This window comes from Geotrypetes seraphini, chromosome 17 (assembly GCF_902459505.1).
Source record: "Geotrypetes seraphini chromosome 17, aGeoSer1.1, whole genome shotgun sequence".
In the NCBI taxonomy this organism is placed as follows: domain Eukaryota; kingdom Metazoa; phylum Chordata; class Amphibia; order Gymnophiona; family Dermophiidae; genus Geotrypetes; species Geotrypetes seraphini.
This window is the reverse complement of record NC_047100.1, coordinates 3,270,063-3,293,097: the sequence shown is the minus strand read 5'-3', so window position 1 is coordinate 3,293,097 and position 23,035 is coordinate 3,270,063. Positions and strand designations below refer to the sequence as shown.

The following is a 23,035-nucleotide window of genomic DNA, read 5'->3' as shown; positions in this document are numbered from 1 at the left end:
CGTGCCCAGCAATCCGCTCACGCAGCGGCCCTAAGGTCAAAGACCAGTGCCCTGATTGAATTTAGCCTTACCTGCATACGTTCCGGTTCATCAGGAACTTGCCTAACCTTGTCTTGAATCCCTGGAGGGTGTTTTTCCCCTATAAAAGCCTCTGGAAGAGCGTTTCAGATTTCTACTACTCTCTGGGTGAAGAAGAACTTCCTTTCGTTTGTACGGAATCTATCCCCTTTTAACTTTAGAGAGTGCCCTTTCGTTCTCTTTACCTTGGAGAGGGTGAAGAACCTGTCTTATCTACTAAGTCTATTCCCTTCATTATCTTGAATGTTTCGATCATGTCCCCTCTGTCTCCTCTTTTCAAGGGCGAAAAGGCCCAGTTTCTCTAATCTCTCACTGTACGACAACTCCTCCACCTCATTAACCATTTTAGTCGCTCATCTCTGGACCCTTTCGAGTAGTATTGTGTCCTTCATGTACGGCGACCAGTGCAGGATGCAGTATTCTAGGTGGGGGGTGTACCATGGTCCGGTACAGCGGCATGATAACCTTCTCCAATCCGTTTGTGATTCCCTTCTTAATCATTCCTAGCATTTTGTTCACCCTTTTCGTCGCCAGCGCACATTGCGCAGACAGTTTCATTGACTTGTCGACCAGTACTCCCAGGTCTTTTTACTGGGGGGTCTCTCCGAGTACTGCACCAGACATCCTGTATTCGTTCATAAGATTTTTGTTACCGACATGCATAACCTTACACTTATCCACGTTTAACCTCATTTGCCATGTCATGGCCCATTACTCGAGCGTGTTTGTTACATTGCAGGTCTTCACAATCCTGCGTCTTCACTACTCTGAATAACTTCGTATCGTCTGAAAATTTAATCACCTCACTTGTCGTACCAATTTCCAGGTCGTTTATAAATATGTTGAAGAGCATGGGTCCAAGAACCGAACCCTGCGGCACTCCACTTGTGACGCTTTTCCAGTCCAAGTATTGTCCATTTAACCCCACTCTCTGTTTCCTATCCGCCAACCAGTTTTTAATCCATGTGAGTATTTCACCCTCAATTCAATGGCTCGCAATTTTTCGAAGTAGTATTTCATATGGGACCTTGTCGAACGCCTTCTGAAAATCCAGATATACAATGTTGTCCGGATTGCCCTTGTCTATCTGCCTGTTTACTCCCTTGAAGAAGTGCAGCAAGTTCATCAAGCAAGATCTTCCTTTGTTGAAGCCGTGCTGGCTGGTCCATCAGATTGTGTCCATCAAGGTGATCAATGATGCGGTCCTTTATCGGCATCTCTACCATCTTTCCCAGTACCGAAGTCAGATTCACTGGTCTGTAGTTTCTTGGATCTCCCCCTTGAACCTTTCTTGGCGTAATATTTGCCACTTTCCGGTCTTCCAGAATCCTTCCTGATTTGATCAATAGATTGGCTATTAGTTGAAGCCCTGGAATACTGCATCCAGCACTGGTCGCTGTACATGAAGAAGGACACAGTGCTACTTGAAAGGGTCCAGAGAAGAGTGACTAAAATGGTTAAGGGGCTGGAGGAGTTGCCATACAGTGAGAGATTAGGGAAACTGGGCCTCTTCTCTCTTGAAAAGAGTTGACTGAGAGGGGACATGATCGAAACATTCAAGATAATGAAGGAAATAGACTTAGTAGATAGACAGGTTCTTCACTCTCCAAGGTAGAGAGAACAAGAGGGCACTCTCTAAAGTTAAAAGGGGATAGATTCTGTACAAACGTAAGGAAGATCTTCTTCACCCAGAAAGTGGTAGAAAACTGGAACGCTCTTCCTTAGGCTGTTATAGGGGAAACACCCTCCAAGGATTCAAGACAATGTTAGGCAAGTTCCTGCTGAACCAGAACGTACGCAGGTAAGGCTAGTCTCAGTTAGGGCACTGGTCTTTGACATAAGGGCTGCCGTGTGAGCGGACTGCTGGGCACGATGGACCACTGGTCTGACCCAGCAGCGACAATTCTTATGTTCTTAGCTATAGCCCCTCTCAGTTCTTTGATTACCCTCATATGGATGCCATCCAGTCCCGGGGATTTATTGTTTTTAAGCCTATCAGTCTGCCTCAATACCTGGAAACACGAGTTTTGTTCAAGTTTTTCTGCCTTTGTTATAAATCAATTTTTGGCCTGGCCCCTACGTACCTGGTTTCTCAATTTAATCTGGACAGTCCTATTAGGCCCACACTCAGAATTCACATGTTCTCCTTCCCATCCATAAAGGACTTCCACTAAAAAAGATTCCTGGACAGAATTCTTGCCTCCCAGGCAGATAAATGGAATGACTGGCTGGGTAATATTATCATGCATTTCTCATCCTACTTCAATTTTAGAAAAGCAATAAAAACAAATTTGTTCAATCGATTGTAACCTAATTATCTTATAATGTATCACGGTACCCCAAATACGATGACTTTGTATTGAACCACTTCACTGTATTGTAGCACCTCTTATTGTAAACTGCCTCAATTATCATGGCTTTGGCGGTATATAAAAAAATAATTTATTATTATTATTCTAGATTGACCGTTGACCCTGTCAGTTTCCCATCTTCATTTCCTGCGTATAGCCTGTCGGCTTCCGGTATGTTGTGTGTATCCTCTTCGGTAAATACAGACGCAAAAAATGTGTTCAGTTTGTCGGCGATGGCTTTGTCCTCCTTTAGCACTCCCTTTATTCCATGGTCATCCAACGGCCCTGCCGCTTCCTTCACGGGTTGTTTTCCCTTAATATATCGAAAGAACAGCTTGAAGTTTTTTGCCTCCTTGGCTATTTTTTCCTCATCGTCGTCTCTTTTGGCTCCTTCTTACCACCTTATGGCCCTGCTTTGATGATGATTGTGCTTTTTCCAGTTTTCGTCCGTTTTTGACCTTTTCCATTCCTTAAATGAAGTCTTGTCTCTGATCATTTCCTTCACCGCTACAGCGAGCCACACTAGTTTCTTGTTCTTTTTCCTGTTGATACAAGGTATATATAGATTTTGCGCCTCAGTGATTGTGTCCTTAAAAAGGGACCATGCTTAGTCTAGCGTTTTTACAGTGCTTATCCTCTTCTTAATTTTCTTCCCCACCATGAGTCTCTTCCCTTCCTAATTCCCTTTTCGGAAGTTCAGTGCTGTGGCCATCATTCTGGATCGATGTTTTGTCCCTGTGCCCAGGTTGAAGCGGATCATATTGTGATCACTGCTTCCCAGCGTCCCTTCTACTTCTACACCTTGCGCCGGTCCTCGTAGTCCATTTAAAATTAAGTCCAGAATTGCATTTCCTCTCGTATTTTCCTTGACAAGTTGTTCCAGGAAGCAATCGCCTACAGTATCCAGGAACTTGTTTTCCCTACTGCAGCCGGAGGTGCCTAGATTCCAGTCTATCTTCAGAAGTCACCCATGATAACTGCGTTGCCTCCCTTGTAGTTACGTTTAATCTCGTCCGTCATTTCTCCATCAATTTCTTCCGACTGCCCTGGGGGTCAGTAATAGATGCCGATGTTCGTTTCCATTCCATTTGTTCCCGGAATTTGGGCCCATAGAGACTCTACCTTAATTTTCATTTCCGGCGTGTTCTCTCTGGTAGACTCAATTCCCTCTTTGATGTATAGGGCAATACTCCCACCTTTTTGACCTACTCTGTCTCTGCGGTATAGCTTTTATCCCGGTAGCACAGTGTCCCAGATATTTTCCTTTGTTCCACCATGTTTCCTTGATGCTGATGTCAAGGTTATCTTTTTGTGCCATAGCTTCCAATTTCCCCATCTTATTCCTTAGGCTCCTTGCGTTCGTGTACATACACTTGAGTTTGCGGCCTGTTACTTTCTTGCATTTCCTTCCCTCTTGTGTCCCTTTTGATCCGTCAGGATTTCCGTGTTGCCTATGATCCGGTGAGTCTTCCCCGCTATCTTCCTGCACGGTATCATCTGGGTATACCGGTTTCCGAACCATCGACTCTTGGTCGACTGTCAGCTTTCCCTGTCTTCCTAGTTTAAAAACTTCTCAATGTGTCTCTTGATGTTGCTTGCAAGTAGCCTCGTTCCGTCCCCGCTGAGGTGGAGTCTATCGTTCCTCAATAGTTTGCTCTTCCCCCCAGAACGTCGTCTAGTTCCTCACACCAGCGCCTCATCCATGCGTTGACTGCGTGCAGCTCAGTCTGCCTCTTCTCGTCGGCCCTGGGTACCGGCAGGATCTCTGAGATCGCTACCCTTGGTGTTCTGGTCTTCAGCTTCCCTCCTAGCATCTGGAATTGGTCCTTCAGTTCTTCCGTGCTGTAGTTCCTGTTGCTTACGTTGTTTGACCCCACGTGGATCACCACTCCCGTAACTTCCTCTTCCACACTGTCGATGATCCTGTCGATGCGGCTCACTATATCTTCTACCTTGGCTCCTGGTAGGCAGGTCACCAGCCGATCCTGTTATGTGGCTGTTGACTTGTCTGATGATAGAGTCCCCCACTACGATTGCTGTCCTCTCTTATCTTCTCTTGCCTCTCTAGCCGCAGGCCCGTGTCCTCTGTGCACTTCCATCTTCCCTCATCCTAGCGTTGGCTTGCACAGGACTCGTCTTCCTCCAGGTGGTCCTCACTCACTGTATGTTTATCTTGGCAGCTCCACTGTTGTTGGTGCCACTAAAAATCTGGGGAGACTGCTATCCAGTTAGTGCCAGGGCGATGTCATAGAACCGGATCATTATCTGGTTAACATAGGTCAGCAGAAGAAAGGGACTGGTGGCCTCTAGAATAAAGCAGTACAAAGAAGAGGCAAGAGAAAAGTCAAAAAACAACCTACAGTTACGTTTATTTAAAGCAATAGTAATATAAGAATAGTCCTAGGTCTTTAAAAAGACTTTCCTGGGATTCCACTTTTGGGACTTCATATGGTCTTTTTAAAGACCTTGGGCTATTCCTAAGGAGGAGAGTGTGGCACAGTGGATGGAGCTAAAGCCTCAGCACCCTGGGGTTGTGGGTTCAAAACCCCACGCTGCTCCTTGTGACCCTGGGCAAGTCACTCAGTCCTCCATAGCCCCAGGTACATTAGACAGATTGTGAGCCAACCGGGACAGATCGGGAAAATGCTTGAATACCTGATTGTAAAACCATTTAGATAACCTTTGTAGGTGGTATATAAAAACCTAATAAACTTGAAACTTGATTACTGTTGGTTGGTTTTGACATCTCTCTTGCCTCTTCTTTGTACTACTAATGTAGAACAGCAAAAGACCGCTGAAAATCTAGGTATGGCCCGGTTAGCAGGACTTATCCAGGTAGAAGCCTCTCTTACCTAGGGTTATCAGATTTATTGAATCAAAAAAGAGGACATGTGCCCCCACCCCCACGCAAACCTCGCCTCTTCTTGGGGTCATGTCTAGAGGGCCTCTGAGCATATAAGAATTCAACGTGACACATCCGTGCATGCTCGGAGGCCCTGCAGACAAGGCCCCAAACTCTTGTCATAGCCGGGTTCTTCCAAAACCCAGACAAACTGCCGGGTTTTAAAAATCTGTCCGGACACCTGGACTGTCCTCTAAAAAGAGGACATGTTAGGGTAAATCCCTCAAAAGCTATACCAAAATATAAATGAATACCAAATTGTGTAAAAATACAACTAATAAATAATTGGTATTATGAATGATGTTGTCTTCAGTAAATGTCCCTGGGGATGATACCACAAATGTATATGTGAACCTTGAAAGACTGTGAATGAAAAAATGATAATCAATCAAACGAATCGTTTGATTGATTATCATTTTTTCATTCACAGTCTTTCAAGGTTCACTTAGGGTAAATCCCTAACAGTTTTATCACTTGGAAATTGCACTTCCTCTGCCCCTGTTCTGCATCGTCCAGCGCCACACCCAGGTACAACCCAGTGACTGGAACATGAGTAGACCTGTGGTCATTTCCCTGCGGTCTGGCGGCTCAGCAAGTTTTGTTCCTTTGTATTTCAGGTGGTTTATTTCACGGCAACATTCCCGTTTCTCATGCTTTTTGTGCTGCTCATCCGTGGGGTCACCCTTCCAGGGGCTGCTGAAGGCATCAAATTTTATCTGTCTCCCAATATGACACACCTGGCAGATCCTCAGGTAAAGGAGGGTGAGGTTTCATTTCCCTCTGGGGTCAAAGCAGAGAAGCACAGCTTCTACCCAGAGGTGAAGCTAAGTGGGGTGAAAGGGGAGCAGTCTAGGGTTATTAGACATCCAGATTTCCCCGGACATGTCTGGATGGCATTCAAAACCCGGCACTTTGTCCTGGTTTTGAAAAGCTCCTAGCAACGAGTGACGTCTGGATGGCATCTGCTCATGTGTGGATGCAACACTGTGATATCAACGCATCACACCAGCACATGCGCATATACCATCCCAACGAGCAAACAGGTTGAGGGGGCGGGGCTGGGGAAGAACGGGCATGACTCAGACATAACGGGTGTGGCGGGGCTGGCCTGGGATTTTCGTTCCTGAAAATCTGGTAAACCTAGAGCAGTCGTTCTACTGTGAGATCCATGAGAAAATATTTTACAGCGATGCAGTAAGCGTAAGGTTGCCAGATTTTCTCTTTAAAAAAAAAAAAAAAAGAGGACACTCGTCCCTGCCCTGTTTCACCCCAACCCCACTCCGTTCCGTCCCTAGCACCGCCCCCATACGAACCTCTTGTTTCCTTCCCCCAAGCTTGGGGGCGTGTCTGGATGGCCTCTACGCATGCGCAGACATCAATGTGATGGACATCTCTTGCATTCGAGCGAGAACTGGTGGCAGCCATTCGGGGAGCGGCTCAGGGCCGGGCAGGAGTGCAAAAAAGCTCATTCCTGCCTAGTACATCACTGGGCTGGGAGGGACTCGGCGCAAGGCAGGAGCGCACAAAGCTCACTGCTGGACCGCCAGGTATTCAAAAAGGTATGTGGGGAAAGACAGGAGAGAGGTAAAAAAAATCGTTAGAGGAGATGGGGGGGATCCCTCCTGTCCCAGTCTACCAGTTCATACGGCAGGCTGGCAGAGGCCTGCAACAAGTCTGACCCGAATATGACCAGATTCCCATTTTTGGGCCATTTTTTAGCCTCAAAATCTCATCTTATATTCCAGTATATATGGTAAGTATTTCTTTAGCAAAAGTAGCAACCATTTTTATCTTATCTCTGCAAATATAGTAACACTAATTTTGAGGAAGATGAGAGAAGAGGGCTGAGAGGGCAGCTGGCATTGGGGACTTGTATTCACGCCTACTGAGAAGTTGACTCTATATTGGACAAACTAGACTTGCAGTTTTAGTCTTTATCTACTGTCAAAATTATGCATCCCTATTCCTATCATTTGCTGCAGTGTCCCACAAACTTTTTGGCCGACGGCACACTAAACCTGGTGCTCCGGCCGAAAGGCACCCAGAAGTCAGCAGATGTCACACGCATGCATGACGCCATCATGTCAATGTCCGCGCATGCACGTCGCTTTGGTGGGGGATCCTGGAGGATGGAAGGTGTGGGGAGAGGAGGAGAGTCATCAGCGCCGGCTGACTGCCTACAGGACGTGCCTTTCGCTGCGAGAGGCGCATCCTATAAGCAGTCGTCGGGGCACACCTGGAATCTGCTGCGGTAAACTACTTTGCAATACACTGATTTACTGTGTGAGAAAGTTACAAATGAAAAAGGGGAAAAGTCTCCTCTTTGCAGTGTGAATGTCTTTATTAACTCCGTAGCTCTTTCCTTACAGGTCTGGATTGATGCAGGGACCCAAATCTTCTTCTCTTATGCAATCTGTCTTGGAGCAATGACCTCGCTTGGGAGTTATAATAATTACAAATACAACAGCTACAGGTAAGTTGTTGATCTCCAGGGACGTGGCATCTTGCTAATAAGGCCTATGACCTCCACGTCTTTTGCATTAACATGATGTGTGTGTGTGACTTAGGGACTGTCTGCTGCTGGGATGCCTGAACAGTGGTACCAGTTTTGTGTCTGGCTTTGCAATTTTTTCCGTCCTGGGCTTCATGGCACAAGAGCAAGGGGTGGACATTGCTGACGTAGCAGAGTCAGGTAAGCCGGCGTGCAGGGCAGTGGTGGTGGGTGCTGCCATCTAGTGTGCAAAGCACAACCTTGCAGAGAATGTCAATAACATTAAAAGGTGATCAGCAGCTGGTCAGTCAATATTCAAAGTCACTTACGGAACCAGGCAGCCCTGATCACTCACACAAATAACTGGCTACTTAATTTGCTAAACGACTTAAAAGTTGTCTGTTTAATTCAGTGACTGGATATGTTTGTGTTAGATGGCAGACACAACTTATATCATGGAGTGGAGGGACCAGTGTAATGGTGGAGAGCCTGGTTCAAATTCCGCTCTGGCTCTTTATGATCTTGCACAAGTCGCTTGACCCTCCATTGCCTCAGATACCAATTTAGACCTCAAGGGACACCACTGCCAGCAGAGGTTTTTGTTCTGTGAAAAGTGTAAAGTTTTTAGACAGCCCCAGTACAGAAGAGCTGACCAGGTCAATGCCCTGGAACATGCAGGCGATGACTTATCACTGGAATAGCCAGCCTGAGATAGGGAAAGTTAGCACTCTTGTATAGAGCCCTGAAAATGCCTGATGTTCTTTTAAGAAATCTGACCTCTTGCAAACCTTAAGCAGTTCTCTAAAGAACTGATTCACATCCCCCCCAGCCAGCCTGAGGGGGCATGGTTATGAGCTCTGTAAAAGCAAGCCTGAAGGGGAAGAGGTTGCTTCTGTCCCAGCCATGGAGCAGTTGGACAATGGGGAAATGATGGCTTTCCAAGAGGCACCTGTGAAGAAGCCATGGAAATAAATTGCTCAAAGGTGAGTGTGGTGCATGCAAAGCCCTGCTGCGTGGAATTTCCTGTAGGTTTGACTTGGGGAAAAGTTAGTTTATTTCTGAGTAAAGCCTTAAACCCTTACGGTCGTTTTCAAAGCCAGCTTCAAGAGAAACTGTTAATTTTGCATTTTTGCTTTTCTTGAACTGAGTTAGGTCTGAGGCTGGAGCAGCTGACTGATGGCGTTGCTTTGCAAGGAAGCAGACTCACAGGCTGGGCCACTTTGAGTATAAGAACTTAACCTGTTTGCTATATGACTTTTAAAGCCACTAATGTTTGCAGTGGCAGTTTTTCTGTATGCTGGAAAGGTTGATTTAAAACCAGCCAGGTGCCTGACATTGGCTGGTGTAGAGAAATCCTTTCCCAGGGAGGAAAAAGATTCCTAGCCTCCACAAGACCTTGGCTTTAAAAGATAAAATCTCTGAACCATTTATGCCAGCTGCTTGAACCAGGCAGATGTCTTGTAGAAAGCCTTCTTGAATCTGGAGACCTGTGAACTGTTACTGTGGTTTGTCTGTATTCTAATGCAGAAAGGAAAGACTGAGTTTGCTTTGGGGGTGGAGGGTTCTGTTGTACCATGAGTTTATTTTGTGCTGTGCTGCAATGAGCCTAAAGTTCACCGTTTGGCCAGTGCCCAATAATAAAACCCAAGAACTGAGCCTCTGGTAAAGTTCTCTTCTTTTCTAAAAGAGACAGGCACCGGCTGGAGATACCAAAGTCTGGACATTGAACATTACATGCTTAGCCAGAAGGGGACTCCTAGTCAAAGGGGACAGTTCTTGTCGCAGCCCTGGAGGTCCGCTGCGGCTTTCAGAGACAGCAGGCAGTATGGAAGAAATTTAAATAAATTTTTTCCAGATGATATCAACATCTGCGAGGCTAAAATAATGTTATGTAGTTAGGCTGAACTAGGGTTACCAGACGTCTAGATTTCCCCCAGACATTCCCTCCGGACATATTTTCAAAACCTGGCACTTTGTCCGTATTTTGAAAAGAAATTGCGTCAGGAGGGGGCATCTGCATATGCGTGGATGCCTTCCTACCCGATGAACAGGCAGTGAGGGGGTGGAGCTGAGGACGGAGCTGGGGCCTAATGGGGCAGGTCTAGGGGTCCAGATTTTACAGACGCAGAATCTAGGCTGAAAAAAACCCTACCCTCTTCCAAGGAAGTGGTACCCCCTGATATTCAAAGCTATTAAGTGGCCAGAAACAAATATTGAATATTCAGTGTAAGATAACCAGTTATCTCTGCTGAGTATTCGTGGTTAGCAGCTAAACGTTAACCAGCTATATCACATAACTGTCAATATTCATCTCTGGCTAAGTAAATAGCAAAGGCCTATCTGTGGCTGCTATTAACTTAGCCAGCCAATGATGAATATTGATTTAGCCAGTTAACACCAGGCTAGCCCTAATGAATATGCATGGCTCTCACTTCCATTATATGCAAATCTCTCTCATGCATATTCATTAGAGCTAGCCTCTGCTTGCCCTGGATCGGTAGCATGGAATGTTGCTACGGCCTGGATTGGCCACTGTGAGAATGGCCTACTGGGCTTGATGGACCATTGGTCTGACCCAATAAGACTATTCTTATGTTCTTATGATTAACATGAAGCCCTACCACAAACCCTTGATCTTCTCCCATGTCTGCCCTCAGTGCCATGTCTGGTTTCTGTTGAATGCATTCAGAGGAAAGAATTAGTAGGATCTCGGTACAATACCAGCTTTTCACAGCGATCCGTGTGGTCGGTGGAGGGCGTTCCAACGATCGCCCCCATTTGCATGCTGGCCTTTAGTAGTGAATTTGACGGCCTGCCTCCAATCAGACACGGATCGAAGGTTAGTGAATCTGGCCCAAAGTCATTCATGAAGTGCTCTGGTCTGGCAAAATGCTGCCCTGGTTCGCTGTTGTGCTGATGTCCATTGAGCCTGGTCTTAAGCATTTGGCCTGTCTGTGACGTAGCTTCCTTCTCCATGTTTTTTGCATTAAATAATATTCGCTACATTTGAAGAAGAGCCTGTGGTTTGCCATGTGACTGTGGGGTCCTGTGATATGTGTTGACACAGTTTGCAGCTTGGTATATTACAGGGCTCTGTGCCATTCTCTTCTGTAAAGGGTTTCTTTTCTTTTACTAATTTTTGTTTCAAATTAAGTGGTTATCAGAAGGTGGAGCTAGGAATCTCTTTCAGTGACTGTTAGAGCCAATTAGTCCCAGTTTTATGCCAGTTTTAATCTGCGCAGAATGTTCAGAGGGCTCCGGAGCAGGCAAAACCATGCGCATCAAAGATGGCTACAGATCATAAGCAAATTTAGTCAAACAGATGTTAATGAAGTCATTTGCTATTCTTTTCCAGTGCACACACTACCGCCTGATCGGAGCTGGTGTTGGGGTGTTTGAAGAGAGGATTTCCACTGATTTTTTGGTTAGGATCTGCCAAATTTGATTTGGAAGTGGAAGCCAGCGCAAGCGTCTTAAGCGCCAGTAGTGAGAAACAAAAAGGCGCCAATGAGTGCTTTCACTTTCGGGTTTGCTCGGTCTTGCACACGTTTTCTGCACTTAAATATGGGCTAGATTCACTAAACGGACCTTCCGATCCGGGTCCGGGAGGCTGATTCACGACGCGTCCTCATTCAATTGAGGACAATCGGAATCACGCCCCCAACCGACTGCAGAGATCGCTGAATAGAGATCCTGACGCATGCGCAGACTATCTGTAGATGGTCTGCGCATGCTTACAGAGTAGCGACCTTTTTTTTGTTTTTCTCTGCGAGCCAGTGGTTTTAACCCACTTTAAATCCGCAGGTTCAAACCACAGGCTCGCAGTGCGGAGAAGGGCAGGAGAGTCGGGATGGGGAGAGGAGGAGATACGGGGTGAGAGCAGGGTGGTGAGAGGAGAGTCGGGGCAGGACAATCCAGGCAGAGAGCAGGCAATGCAGTTGGAAAGCAGTGAGCGACTGGTCCCCAGCAGTCGCTTCTTTTGTTGATCAGCCAGCCCAGTCGGTGTTCCAGATTTGTTTAGTGAATCACTGCCTGCCTACATTTGAATGCCGTTTCCCCTCATTTGCATGCGCAGTTCGGATCTGAGGATGATCGGGACAGAGGATAGTGAATTGGATCGGAGGAAAATCGAGTTGCTAAGTGGTTGGGACTTGATCGATGGGCTTAGTGAATCTAGCCCTATGTCTTTCAAGTGAGAACAATTTAAAGGTGCGGAAGGGATAAAACGCGGACCTCGCAGGTCTTTAAAAATCTTCATTTATTGACTGCTAAGGTTTCATATTTCATGTGTGCAGGTCCGCATTTTAGCCCCTCATTCCACTGCTGTATCTATTAATAACACTTCAGCTAAGGGAGCTCTGACAGACCCTAATGCTTCTCCCTCCCTGTGCTGAGACTAAAAGTGGCATGGACCTCAGGGAAAAGTTTTGCCACTTTTAGTTTCAGCATAGGGAGGGAGAAGCATTAGGGTCCGTCAGACTATCGGCCATGGCAACAGATACAGCAGTGGAATGAGGGGCTAAAATGCGGACCTGCACACAAAATATGAAACCTCAGCTGTCAATAAATGAAGATTTTAAGGATGTGCGGATGAGGTCTGCATTTTACCCCTTCCCGGTGCAGAAGAATGACATTTATGTGTGCTTCACTTCCTGGTTTGTCTGGCCATGTTTCTCTCCCCCCCCCCCCCCAGTACTTTTAGTTCACAGTGCACATATAATTTGCATGCTATTAGTATTTAGTATAGAGGAGCTATTTTTCTGTTATGTCCATTTAAATTAAATGATTAATTTATGGAGCATGTATGGTTGGGCAGGCTGGATGGACCATTCGGGTCTTTATCTGCTGTCATTTACTATGTTACTATATTATGGATCCAGTGCCATTTGCTAAAGCACCGAGTGCGAATCGGCCCCTCGGTCATTTATCCTCCTGGAGTAGTGGCTGAAGATCTTTTCTGATTCTTCTCAGTCTTTCCAGCTCTGGATTGGTTTCTTTTTCCCTGGATGTTTTGGGATGTGTTCCTTTTGTTTGAAGGATTCAGTCAGGATTTTGAGGTGTTTGTCTCTTGGGTCAGAGTGGATGCAGTGGTCTTGTGGGGCTTGGCTGTGTATCATAGTTTTTTTGTATGTGAAGGGTGGAAGCTGGAGTTCTGGAAGTACAGTAAAACCTTGGATTGCAAGTGTTTTGCAAGACAAGCAAAATATTTTATTACATTTTAACTTGATCAACAAGCACTGTTTTGCAATAGAAGTACATATACTATGCACACATCACATCCTCACAATTGAGCCAATGATTCTCTTCTCTCTGACATTGCAGGAGGGTAGAGCCTGTTCTAAACATGCAAGGTCTTGCAATACAAGTACATACAGTATTTTGTATTAAAGTTTTTGGGTTGTGGAACAAATCGTCTGAGTTTCCATTTCTTATGGGGAAATTTGCTTTGATATACAAGTGTTTTGGATTACAAGCATGATTTTGGAACCAAGATTTTACTGTAGTTGCATTTGTGGGTTAGTTTCCTCTGTAGCAGGGGTGTTCAACCTTTTGGCTTCCCTGAGCTGCACTGGATGAAAAAAATTTTCTGGGGCTGCACTAACACTAGCTGATGAGCAAAAAAAAGGTTGAGCAGTCACTAATATAAAAGATGTACATATCTAATAATAAACCTTCATTAAAGGGACACTGTGGCGAGGAACCCAAAAAAGCAGTAATACTTACCCTGACTGAGTGGTCCTCCCCATACACTGCTAACAGTGGGAGCAGCCACAGCCTTCCGCATCCCCATTCTGATGAGCAGGGGTGCGCGCTCCTGGTTATCCCATTCACTATTACAGCTACGGTGAGCCTCATCAGAGCCGGGATGCTGAATTAGCTGTCAGCAGCGCACGTGGTGGATTGTTTAATCAGGGTAATAAATATTTCTGCTTTTTTGGGCCTCCCACTTTGAGCTTAGGCTCCCTCAAAATGAATGTCTTCCCCTGCTGTAGCTAGTAGGGATCCCCAAGCCTCACCAACTGACGGCCACATCCTCCTCCAACTTCCCAAGTTCTGCAGCTGGCAGCAATATTACAAAGCTGCTGCCTTCTCTCCTCCCTGCCCACCTTTGGCTTTCATGCATGCATGAAATCAGGGACAGCTTGAGGAATATTGCCAGTGGCTGCAAAGTTTGGAGATTTTGAGTTGCCAGACTGGAGTAAGATGTCTTCAGTTGTCAGGGCTTGGGAATCCCCACTAGCTCAAGTATTTATAAATTGCACTCAGGCGGGGAGAAACTGGTGCCCATCCACTAATTTTGGGCTCCAGTCCCTCCCCCAAATCAGCAGTATATGACTACACCACTGAATACAAAAATAATTGTGGTGCACATATCCCAAAGCTAACACATATTCCAGTTAATAAATTCAAAATAAAACAATTTTTTCTACCTTGTTGCCTGGATGTTTTGTTTTTCCATCATCTCGGTCCCAGTTTCTTTCTGCTTTTTTTTTTTTTTTTCTATCTTCAACTAATTCTCTGTCCAGTGTCTGCCGTCCATTTTTTTCCTCCTCTTCTCGTTCCATTTCCTTCTTATGTCTGTCTCCAATGTATTGATTTTTTCCTTTCAGCTTTCTTAACTTTTTCTTTTCTGCCTCTGTTCACTCAAATCTTGCCTTCCTTTCTCACCCTTCTTCTTTTTAAATGTTCAGCTACCTCTCAATTCTCCATCTTCTCTCAGGCCCTAGCTCTCCCATTTCCCAGCCTCCTATTCCCTTCTATCTACTCCCCATTACCACATTTCTACCACTGTACTCACTGCTCTCTCACTCATTTTGTCATCTCCCTTTTGACCTAATCCACATAGCTCATCACTTTCAGAATCCCCCTCACTCTCTCCACTGGTCAGGCTCTAACTCCCTGTCCCTTTCTTTCCATCCCCTAGCATCATCTTATCCCAGCTCTCTTCCCTCCTGCTCTTCCATGGTTCCATCTCTCCTCCTCTATCTCCATGGTCCAATATTTTGCTCACTTTATCTGTTTTTCTTCTTTTCTCCACCCTTGACTCTGAACAATGAAATGGAGAGAAAAAAAGAGATGCTGCATCTCTCTGCCTGTCCTCTACAGGCCTAACTGTTCTTTCCTCCTAACCCCAGATCAAACTTCTCGCTTCAGCCCATTGCCCACCATCCCTTTCTGTCCTCTGTTTCTGATCCCAAAAGCTTTCTCTTCCCCCCCACCCAAAAAAAAAAAAAGTTGAGGAAACTTCCTCCACCCAGTATTTTCTCCCCCTTCTCTTTCATGCATCTCTACTTCACACTTCTCCCACCATCATGTCCAAAAATTCTTTCTCTGTCTCCTTTCTCTGCCCAACAGTTCTTCATCTGCCCATGTGCACCATCTCTTTCTCTCTCTCAGCCACCCAATTCTCCCTTTCTATTCTCTCCCTCACCTCAGCATCTCTTTCCCCTCACTTTCTCCATTCTTCCAGCTTATGGCTCATGCTCACCTTCCTCTTTTTCCCATCATTCTGTGCCCTAAGTTCATTTCCCTCCTTTCTTCCTTTGTCCTGTTTGTGCTCCCTCCTGCTGAAGTCCAACACATCCTTCTCGTTCCCTTTTGTGCTGTGGGTTCTTACCTTTTTGCTGGTTCCCTCCTCTGTCTTGCGGCTGTGGGCTGTGGTTCCTAGGCCCCTCCTGTGGCTGATCTGGAAAATGTTGCATCGCCCTCATGTGGGGCTACCTGTGGGCTGTACACCCCTGATCTATAGAGATGTTTGTGTATATATCTCCAATAGCACACAAACTAATTTACACTTGTCTCCAGTGTTCCCTCTAAGCGGGCGGGTGTTGTGAGCAAACTTTTTTCACTGTGAGCTAAAAATATCGGGCGCCAGCAAGTTATGAGCCAAATAAATATGTTGCTTTCTACCACAGAACTTCCTTACGTTTGTATGGAATCTATCCCCTTTCAACTTTAGAGAGTGCCCTCTCGTTCTCCCTGCCTTAGCTACTAAGTCTATTCCCTTCAGTACCTTGAATGTTTCTATCATGTCCCCTCTCAATCTCCTCTGCTCAAGGGAGAAGAGGCCCAGTTTCTCTAATCTTTCGCTGTACGGCAACTCCTCCAGCCCCTTAACCATTTTAGTTGCTCTTCTCTGGATCCTTTCGAGTAGTACCGTGTCCTTCTTAAAGTACCAGTGCTGGACGCAGTACTCCAGGTGAGGGCGTACCATGGCCCGGTACAGCAGCATGATAACCTTCTCTGTCTCTTCAGTCCAGCATCTGCCCCTTCCATTCACTGTCTGTCTTTCCCTGCCATCTCTCCTCCTGCCCCCCCCCCACCCCCCAATTTGGTCTAGCATCCATCATCTTCCTTCTGTTCCCCTCATGGTCTGGCATCTCTATCCTTCCCTCCCCCCTGTGGTTTTTAGCATATCTCTCTTCTCATTTCCTCCACTCAGATCTGATCATTCTCTGCTCTCTCTTCCCTTTTCTTCTCTGGTCTTCCTTCTCTATTTTCTGCCTCCATCTAAATTAAATTCTTTCTTACTATTTAGTCCCGTTTCCCTCTTTTCACTGTGTCTACACACAGCTTGTCACCCCTTTCCCTCACCCCTCCATTATCTTACTATTTTCTTCCCCCTTTATTTATCTCCTCCTTCCATCCAGTATGTGTTCTTTCCCCACTTCCATTCAGCATCTGCTCTCCCTTCTCAACTGACATCCATCTGCCTTCTGCTCTCTCTCCCTTCTTCTCACTTCCATCATCTGTCCCCTTCTCTCTCTCATCTCCTCCATTCCATCATCTGCCCCTTCTCTCTCTCTCTCTCTCCCCCCCCCCCAACTTCCATCATCTGCCCCCCTTCCCCTCACCTTTGTGGGTCACTTTCTTTCCCCTGAGGGTGGCTCATGTCACAGGGGAAGCTTTGGCCGAGCAGAACCGCTTGATTGACAGTGGAACTTACTTGATTGATGTCGATGCTGGGGCCCGTTGCCGTTTGAAGGAAAAAAAAAAAGGTGGAAAAAAGGAACCTGTAAAGGCGAGAGGAAGGGAAACCTCCAGGACAGCTGCTTTTTGCCCTCCTTCAGCGGCCCAAGAGTTCAGACCAGCAGCGGCAGCTCTGTATGCTTTTAACTTCGGCACAGAGCTGCCCCTAATCAATAGTTTAGCGCGGTTTCATGAGGCAGCTTCGGGGCCTTTGATAGCCGGCCCGCTTCGATGATGCGATGTGGGCCGGCCTAGCAAAGGCCCCGAGGCTGCCTTATGAAACCGCGCTAAACTATTGATTAGGGGCAGCTCTGTGCCGAAGTTAAAAGCATACACAGCTGCCGCTGCTGGTCTGGAGGTGCAGAGACAAGGCAGGAGGCAAACGCGGTGGAAGGCAGGAGTCCCGGCACAGCGACTGCAACAGGAAGTTGCAAGTCAGCTGACGCCGGCCTTTCGTTGCGGCGGGGACCGAATCCTTCGCGGACCGGCAAGATTTTGTTTGCGGACCGGCGGTTGAAGAACTGTGCTCTACACTGTGTGCGCTGTGACGAGAAACTTGTGCGCTGTGAGGTAATATTTTGTGCGCCAGCGCACCCCAGCGCAGCTTAGCGGGAACACTGCAAGTGTTGTCTCTGCATCCTGTTTGTGAATAAAGAAGGTTCACCTTTAAGGTCTCACCCTAATACTGTCTCTGTTTCCTCAACCTTCTCTCCTGTGAATCACAGGCAGGAGAGAGAAAATCTATTTCTCCAGCCACTGCAAGCTCCTATCAGCTCAGGGTTGTATCTGAATCCTCAGGACTGTCAGTGCTGCAGCGATCTCTTTGATGGATTGGACCTGGAGGATTCCTTTCCCTGTCCCATGAAAATCAGGCACTGGACAGAGCCTTTCCACTGAATGCATTCAACAGAAATGAAACACTGGCTGTGTAGGGGTAGGGGGGGAAGGGCTGCACCTAGTCATATCACCTGATAGAGAAACATAGAGTATGATGGCAGAAAAGAGCTGACGACCCAACAAGTCTGCCCACTCAAGAACCTGCCCTCTTGAGAATCCATCTTTTAAGCCTTCCTCTGGAGCAACCCCACCTGTCTGTCCCATCGTCCCTTAAACATCAAGCGTGGTACTGGCCTCAACTACCTGACGTGGAAAACCATTCCATTGATCAATTACCCTTTTGGTGAAGAAGTATTTTCTGGTGTCCCCTTGAAATCTTCCTCCCCTGAGTTTTAGTGGATGCCCTCTTTTCGCCGTGGGACCTGTAAGACAAAAGATTTCTTCCTCCACCTCAATGCGATCCGTGATGTATTTGAATGTTTCTATCATGTCCCCCCTTTCTCTGTGCTCTTTGAGAGAATATAAAGAGCAGCCTGCTCAAACGTTCTTCATCTGGGAGATTTTTAAGTCCTGAGATCATCCTAGTGGCCATTTGCTGAATCAACTCCATTCTCTTCACATCCTTTTGATAATGTGGCCTCCAAAATTGAACACAGTACTCCAGGTGACGTCTCGCCATGGATCTGTACAACGGCAGTATAACTTCAGCTTTCAGCTGATAAAGCTCCTGATGCAACCCAGCATTTATCTAGCCTTTGCTGAAGCTTTCTCCACCTGATTGGCAGCTTTCATGTCTTCCCGGATGATTACTCCCAAGTCCCGTTCTGCTACAGTTCTGGTTAGGTTTTCACCATTCAAGGTGTATGTTCTGCATGGATTTCTGCTATCAAGGTGCATTACCTTACATTTTTTGGCATTAAAATTTAGTTGCCAAGTACTGGACCATTGTTATAGTAAAAGTAGGTCCTGCTCCATAGTGCCAGGCGTGGTTGTGCTATCAGGTTCTGCTGCGCTGCCCACAACATTGCATACTTTAGCGTCATCGGTGAATAATGTAATTGTACCTCAAAGTCCCTGAGGCAGGTCCCTTACAAAGATATTGAATAGTATCGGGCCCAAGACCGAGCCCTGCGGTACTCCACTGGTCACTTCTGACGTTTTTGAGGGAATACCGTTTACCATTACCCTTTGAAGTCTACCGCTAAGCCAGTCTTCTACCCATGAAGTCAGTGTTTCTCCTAGGCCTATCGCATTCATCTTGTTCAATAACCTACGGTGTGGGACAATATCAAAAGCCTTACTGAAGTCTAAATACATGATGTCCAGGGACTCTCCCTTATCCAGTTTCTTTGTTACCCAGTCAAAGAAGTTTATCAGGAGTAAACTAGAATTATAGTCTACTGAAACTCTAAGTACATGAAACTTTTTATTTGTTAGAAAATGTCATTCATTATAAGGGAGCAACTTATGGGCTCTTGTATTTTAATAAAGTCTTTAAATTAAAGTAATGAGTAGGATTTAAACCCCTGATTACTTGCACATTAAGTGGGGACATTTATTCTCTGAGCCACCAGCAGCTCTTGAGAATTGGTCTTTCTCTACATATTCTCTATTCTGCAGCGCTCTTAAGCCCAGAAGAGGACAAGGAGAAGATCTGAAAAGGTCCTAGTGTGAAAGCCTCACTGGCCCAGAGGTTGGGAAAACATAGCATAACCCTGACTGCTGGTGGCCTATCCACAGTTATTGAGTTTTTACCAAATATACTCAGTATGCAGGTCTAGCTAACCTCCAACCCCATCCACCTGCTCTAGCTAAGCTAGACTAGATAGAACCCACAACCTCCTATATTTGACCAAATAATCTTAGCCGCCAAGCCACCAGGTAGCCAACTACTAAGAGCTTTTTTTTTTGTCCCTTTATACCTTTCCTTCTTGGATTCAGCATGTGGAATTCAAACCCAGGACCTCCACCACAGGGCTACTCACTTTCCACTGAGCCACCAGAAAGGTAGTTGCTCAAGGTTTACTTTTTCTTCCCCTTATACCTCTCCTTCCTGGATTTAACTGTAAAACAGGCACAAGTGGGATTCAAACCCAGGACCGCTCTAAGAAGGGGCAGGTCCATTTCCCTCTGAGCCACCACTCAGCTAATGAAAGTGCCTAATTTTTCTCCCCCTTGTATCTCACTTTCCTGGACCCAGCTGGCAAACAGACAACAGCAGGCCATCCCTTGAGAGACTTGAACCCAGGAGCTCTCTAAGACAAGTCACTGTTAAGCTCTGCCGAGCCATCTGGGGATTCAACACGTGTGCTGAATTTTCTCGCTCTTGTGTTTCAAGTGCCTGTTGTAATGGAAGCAACAATCACATGTAAAACAAGAAGTGCAGAGAGTGGTTCCCCCACCCCAGTCTTAAAAAGCCCAACCTCAGCTCCCTAAACCTGATATGGTAAATGGTTTTGGTGCAGGTTCCCTTATTTTTCTGGATCTGTACCTTGTCAGTTACAGAGGCACAGATTGAGCCAGGAAATCACCAAAGGACATAGCAAAGGGTGTGAAGGAGACAGTCCTAAATCTCCTCGAGTTAGAGAGTATAGGGGAGACTGCCTTGCTAGAGGGATTAAGCGAAAGATTCTTAACCCCATGAGCTTATATTCTAACTCCTGGGACTACAAATTCTATAAGAGGAGGCTATAATGGAAAAGTCTCTTTATTGTTCCCCCTCATATGAAAACCTCCCCATCATGATCTCTACTCCATTCCTGAACTTACTCCAAGTTTCAGAGCTGTGATATCCAGTCAAACTTATTAGCTGGAGTCCCAGATCCTGAACAAATGGGAGATTTCAGGTGGAGGAGCTGGAATTTTAGTCTCAGGACAAAGTATAGACAATGCATTTCCCACTTCCTCCCTCTAAAGTTGTCAAGTTACCCAGTTCTAGGAAGAAGACTTGTTGAAGTTATGTCTCAAGGCAGTATGGGATTGGTAGTTCCTTTCCGGTACCATAATGCACCAGAATAGGTTAAAATTAGGGAATGAGAGGTAGCAGAGAAGGAAAATGAAGGCATTGGGGAGGTAATTGTGGCCCAGTGGATATGACCTATGTCATTATTCAAAGGTCAGGGGTTCAAAGCTGAATTTTAAATCCAAATCAGGGCATGAGAGTATAAGAGGGAGAAAAATCAAAAGGAAAAGATAAACAGGAGTGATGCTGCTTTATAACAATAGGTTGTGGGTTCAAATCCTATTTACCATAAAAGCCATTGTCGGCTCAGTGGGATGTACCTCTGTTGTCACTTCAAAACATCCTAGGTTTAAATCCCCTCCTTGGTATATTCTTTGCATTTTAAAATCAAATCAACTGAGGGATATAAATGGGAAGAAAAGAGGAGCCTTGGCCCTGCTGGGTCAGTGGGGGGCCTCTGAGATGGTATAATAAGAGGCTGTAGGTTCAAATTCTCTCATAGCTTAGGGCTTTCCAGTTAGAGAATGACACTGACAAAATTCATCACCGTTCCCGTCCCCACGGGAAACCATCTTCATGTCATTCTTTAAAGAGAGAGGGAAGAATCAGAGTATGAATGGCCACAACCACTGATCCACAAGCTTTGCTTTGAAGAATGCTGGTGTAGAAGGACTGAGGTTGAAATAGACACTAGAAAATGGCATGGGATTATTTCAATGCCAAATCAAGGAATAAGAGGGAGAAAAATGAGACACATTAACAGAGAGTAACTTAGGGCCTAGTGGAAACATCATGAGTTCAAATCCCATGCTAGAGCTACTGATTGAATTTTAAAACCAAATCATGGAATTGAGAGGTGTTAAAAGGGAGAAAAAGAAGACGCTTGAGTATAAAATCACTTGTGGCCTCCTGGATATGTATCTACCTTATTACTCTTGGGTTAAAATCCCCTGCTCGATCAATCATTTGAATCCGAATCAGAGAATGAGAGGAAAAAGAAGGAGAAAATGAGCAGTTTTATAAGAAGGAGCTTCTGGCCTGGTGGTTGTGTTCTTGCTCAGTACCCAAAGGTCATCAGATCAAATTCCCTGTTTGAGTTTTAAACCAAAATCAAGGAAGGAGAAGTATAAGGGGGAGAAAAAGTAAACCAAGCTTCATCAGTCCAGTGGTGGGCTAGAGGAAAGGTTGTTTACCTTGCACCAAAGAGTCCTGGCTTCAACTCCCCAGAGTGGGTGTTTGAATTTTAAATGAAAGGTATAAAGCAGTGGTCTCAAACTTGCAGCCCGCCAGATACTATTTTGAGGCCCTTGGTATGTTTATCATAATCACAAAATTAAAACAGTTTCTTGATAATATGTATCGTTAGCTATAAATGACAATATTATTATTAAGACTTAGCCAAAAGGAAAGATTTATAAACTATAAAGAGTTTTACCTCATGCAAAATTGTCATTTCTTTAATAAGACATTTTTCTGAGGCCCTCCAAGTACCTACAAATCCAAAATGTGGCCCTGCAAAGGGTTTGAGTTTGAAACCACTGGTACAAAGGGAAGAAACCAAAAACACCTAGGGCCTGGCTAAAGGGCTTTGATCCTATATCAGATGTTGTATATTCTAGTCTAGCTTAATCATAATCTAGGTGGGGCCAGAGCAGGTAAGTAAGCTAAGGAGTAGGGGGGAGGAGGGCAGCCTCTCTTCTGATCTTTTTTTGTGTCAACGACTAGGATTTGAGCTCAGAGATGGAGAAATAGAAGTTCCGAAAAAGTCTTAATGTGAAAGCCAGGCTGGCTCAAGGGCTCAGTGCTGGGTTAGGAACAGGAGGCGAGGGTTCAAGTCTCAGCTAAGGAGTAGAACCTAAGAGGGCAACCTCCATTTTCATGCTTTTTTTTGTCAATGACTAGGATCTGAGTTCAGAGATGGAGAAATAGAAGTTCAAAAAAAGCTCTTGATGTGAAAACCTGGCTGGCTCAAGGAATGAGTGCTGGGTTAATAACAGAAGGCTGAGGGTTTGAATTTCAGCTAAGGAGTTGGATCTAAGTGATGCATTTTTCATCAACAACTAGGATTTGAGCTCAGAGATGGAGAAATAGAATTTCTGAAAACCTCTTGCTGTAATAGCCTGGCTGGCTCAAGGGTTGAGTGCCGGGTTAGTAACTGGAGACTGAGGGTTTGAGCCTCAGCTAAGGAGTAGGATCTAAGTGATGAGTTTTTCGTTGACTAGGTTTTGAGCTGATATGGATAAATAGAAGTTCCGAAAAACTCTTAACGTGAAATCTCGCATGGCTCGAGGGTTGAGTGCTGGGTTAGTAACTGGAAGCTGAGGGTTCGAGTCTCATCTAAGGAGTAGAATCTAAATGATAAATTTTTCGTCGACTAGATTTTGAGCTGATATGGATAAATAGAAGTTCCGAAAAGCTCTTAATGCGAAAGCTTTGCTGGCTCA

General features: G+C 45.6%; 1 protein-coding gene across 5 annotated transcripts in view; it reads left to right on the top strand.

The window, feature by feature from the left end:
• SLC6A6 (solute carrier family 6 member 6) overlaps positions 1-23,035 on the top strand; it is an 87,611-nt gene that overhangs the window by 39,365 nt on the left and 25,211 nt on the right. For all 5 annotated transcript variants that reach the window (XM_033925942.1, XM_033925944.1, XM_033925943.1 and 2 more), the window contains exons 6-8: positions 5,949-6,083; positions 7,701-7,804; positions 7,899-8,023. In XM_033925942.1, coding sequence (XP_033781833.1) covers positions 5,949-6,083; positions 7,701-7,804; positions 7,899-8,023 — 364 coding nt within the window. The remainder of the gene's footprint in view (positions 1-5,948; positions 6,084-7,700; positions 7,805-7,898; positions 8,024-23,035) is intronic.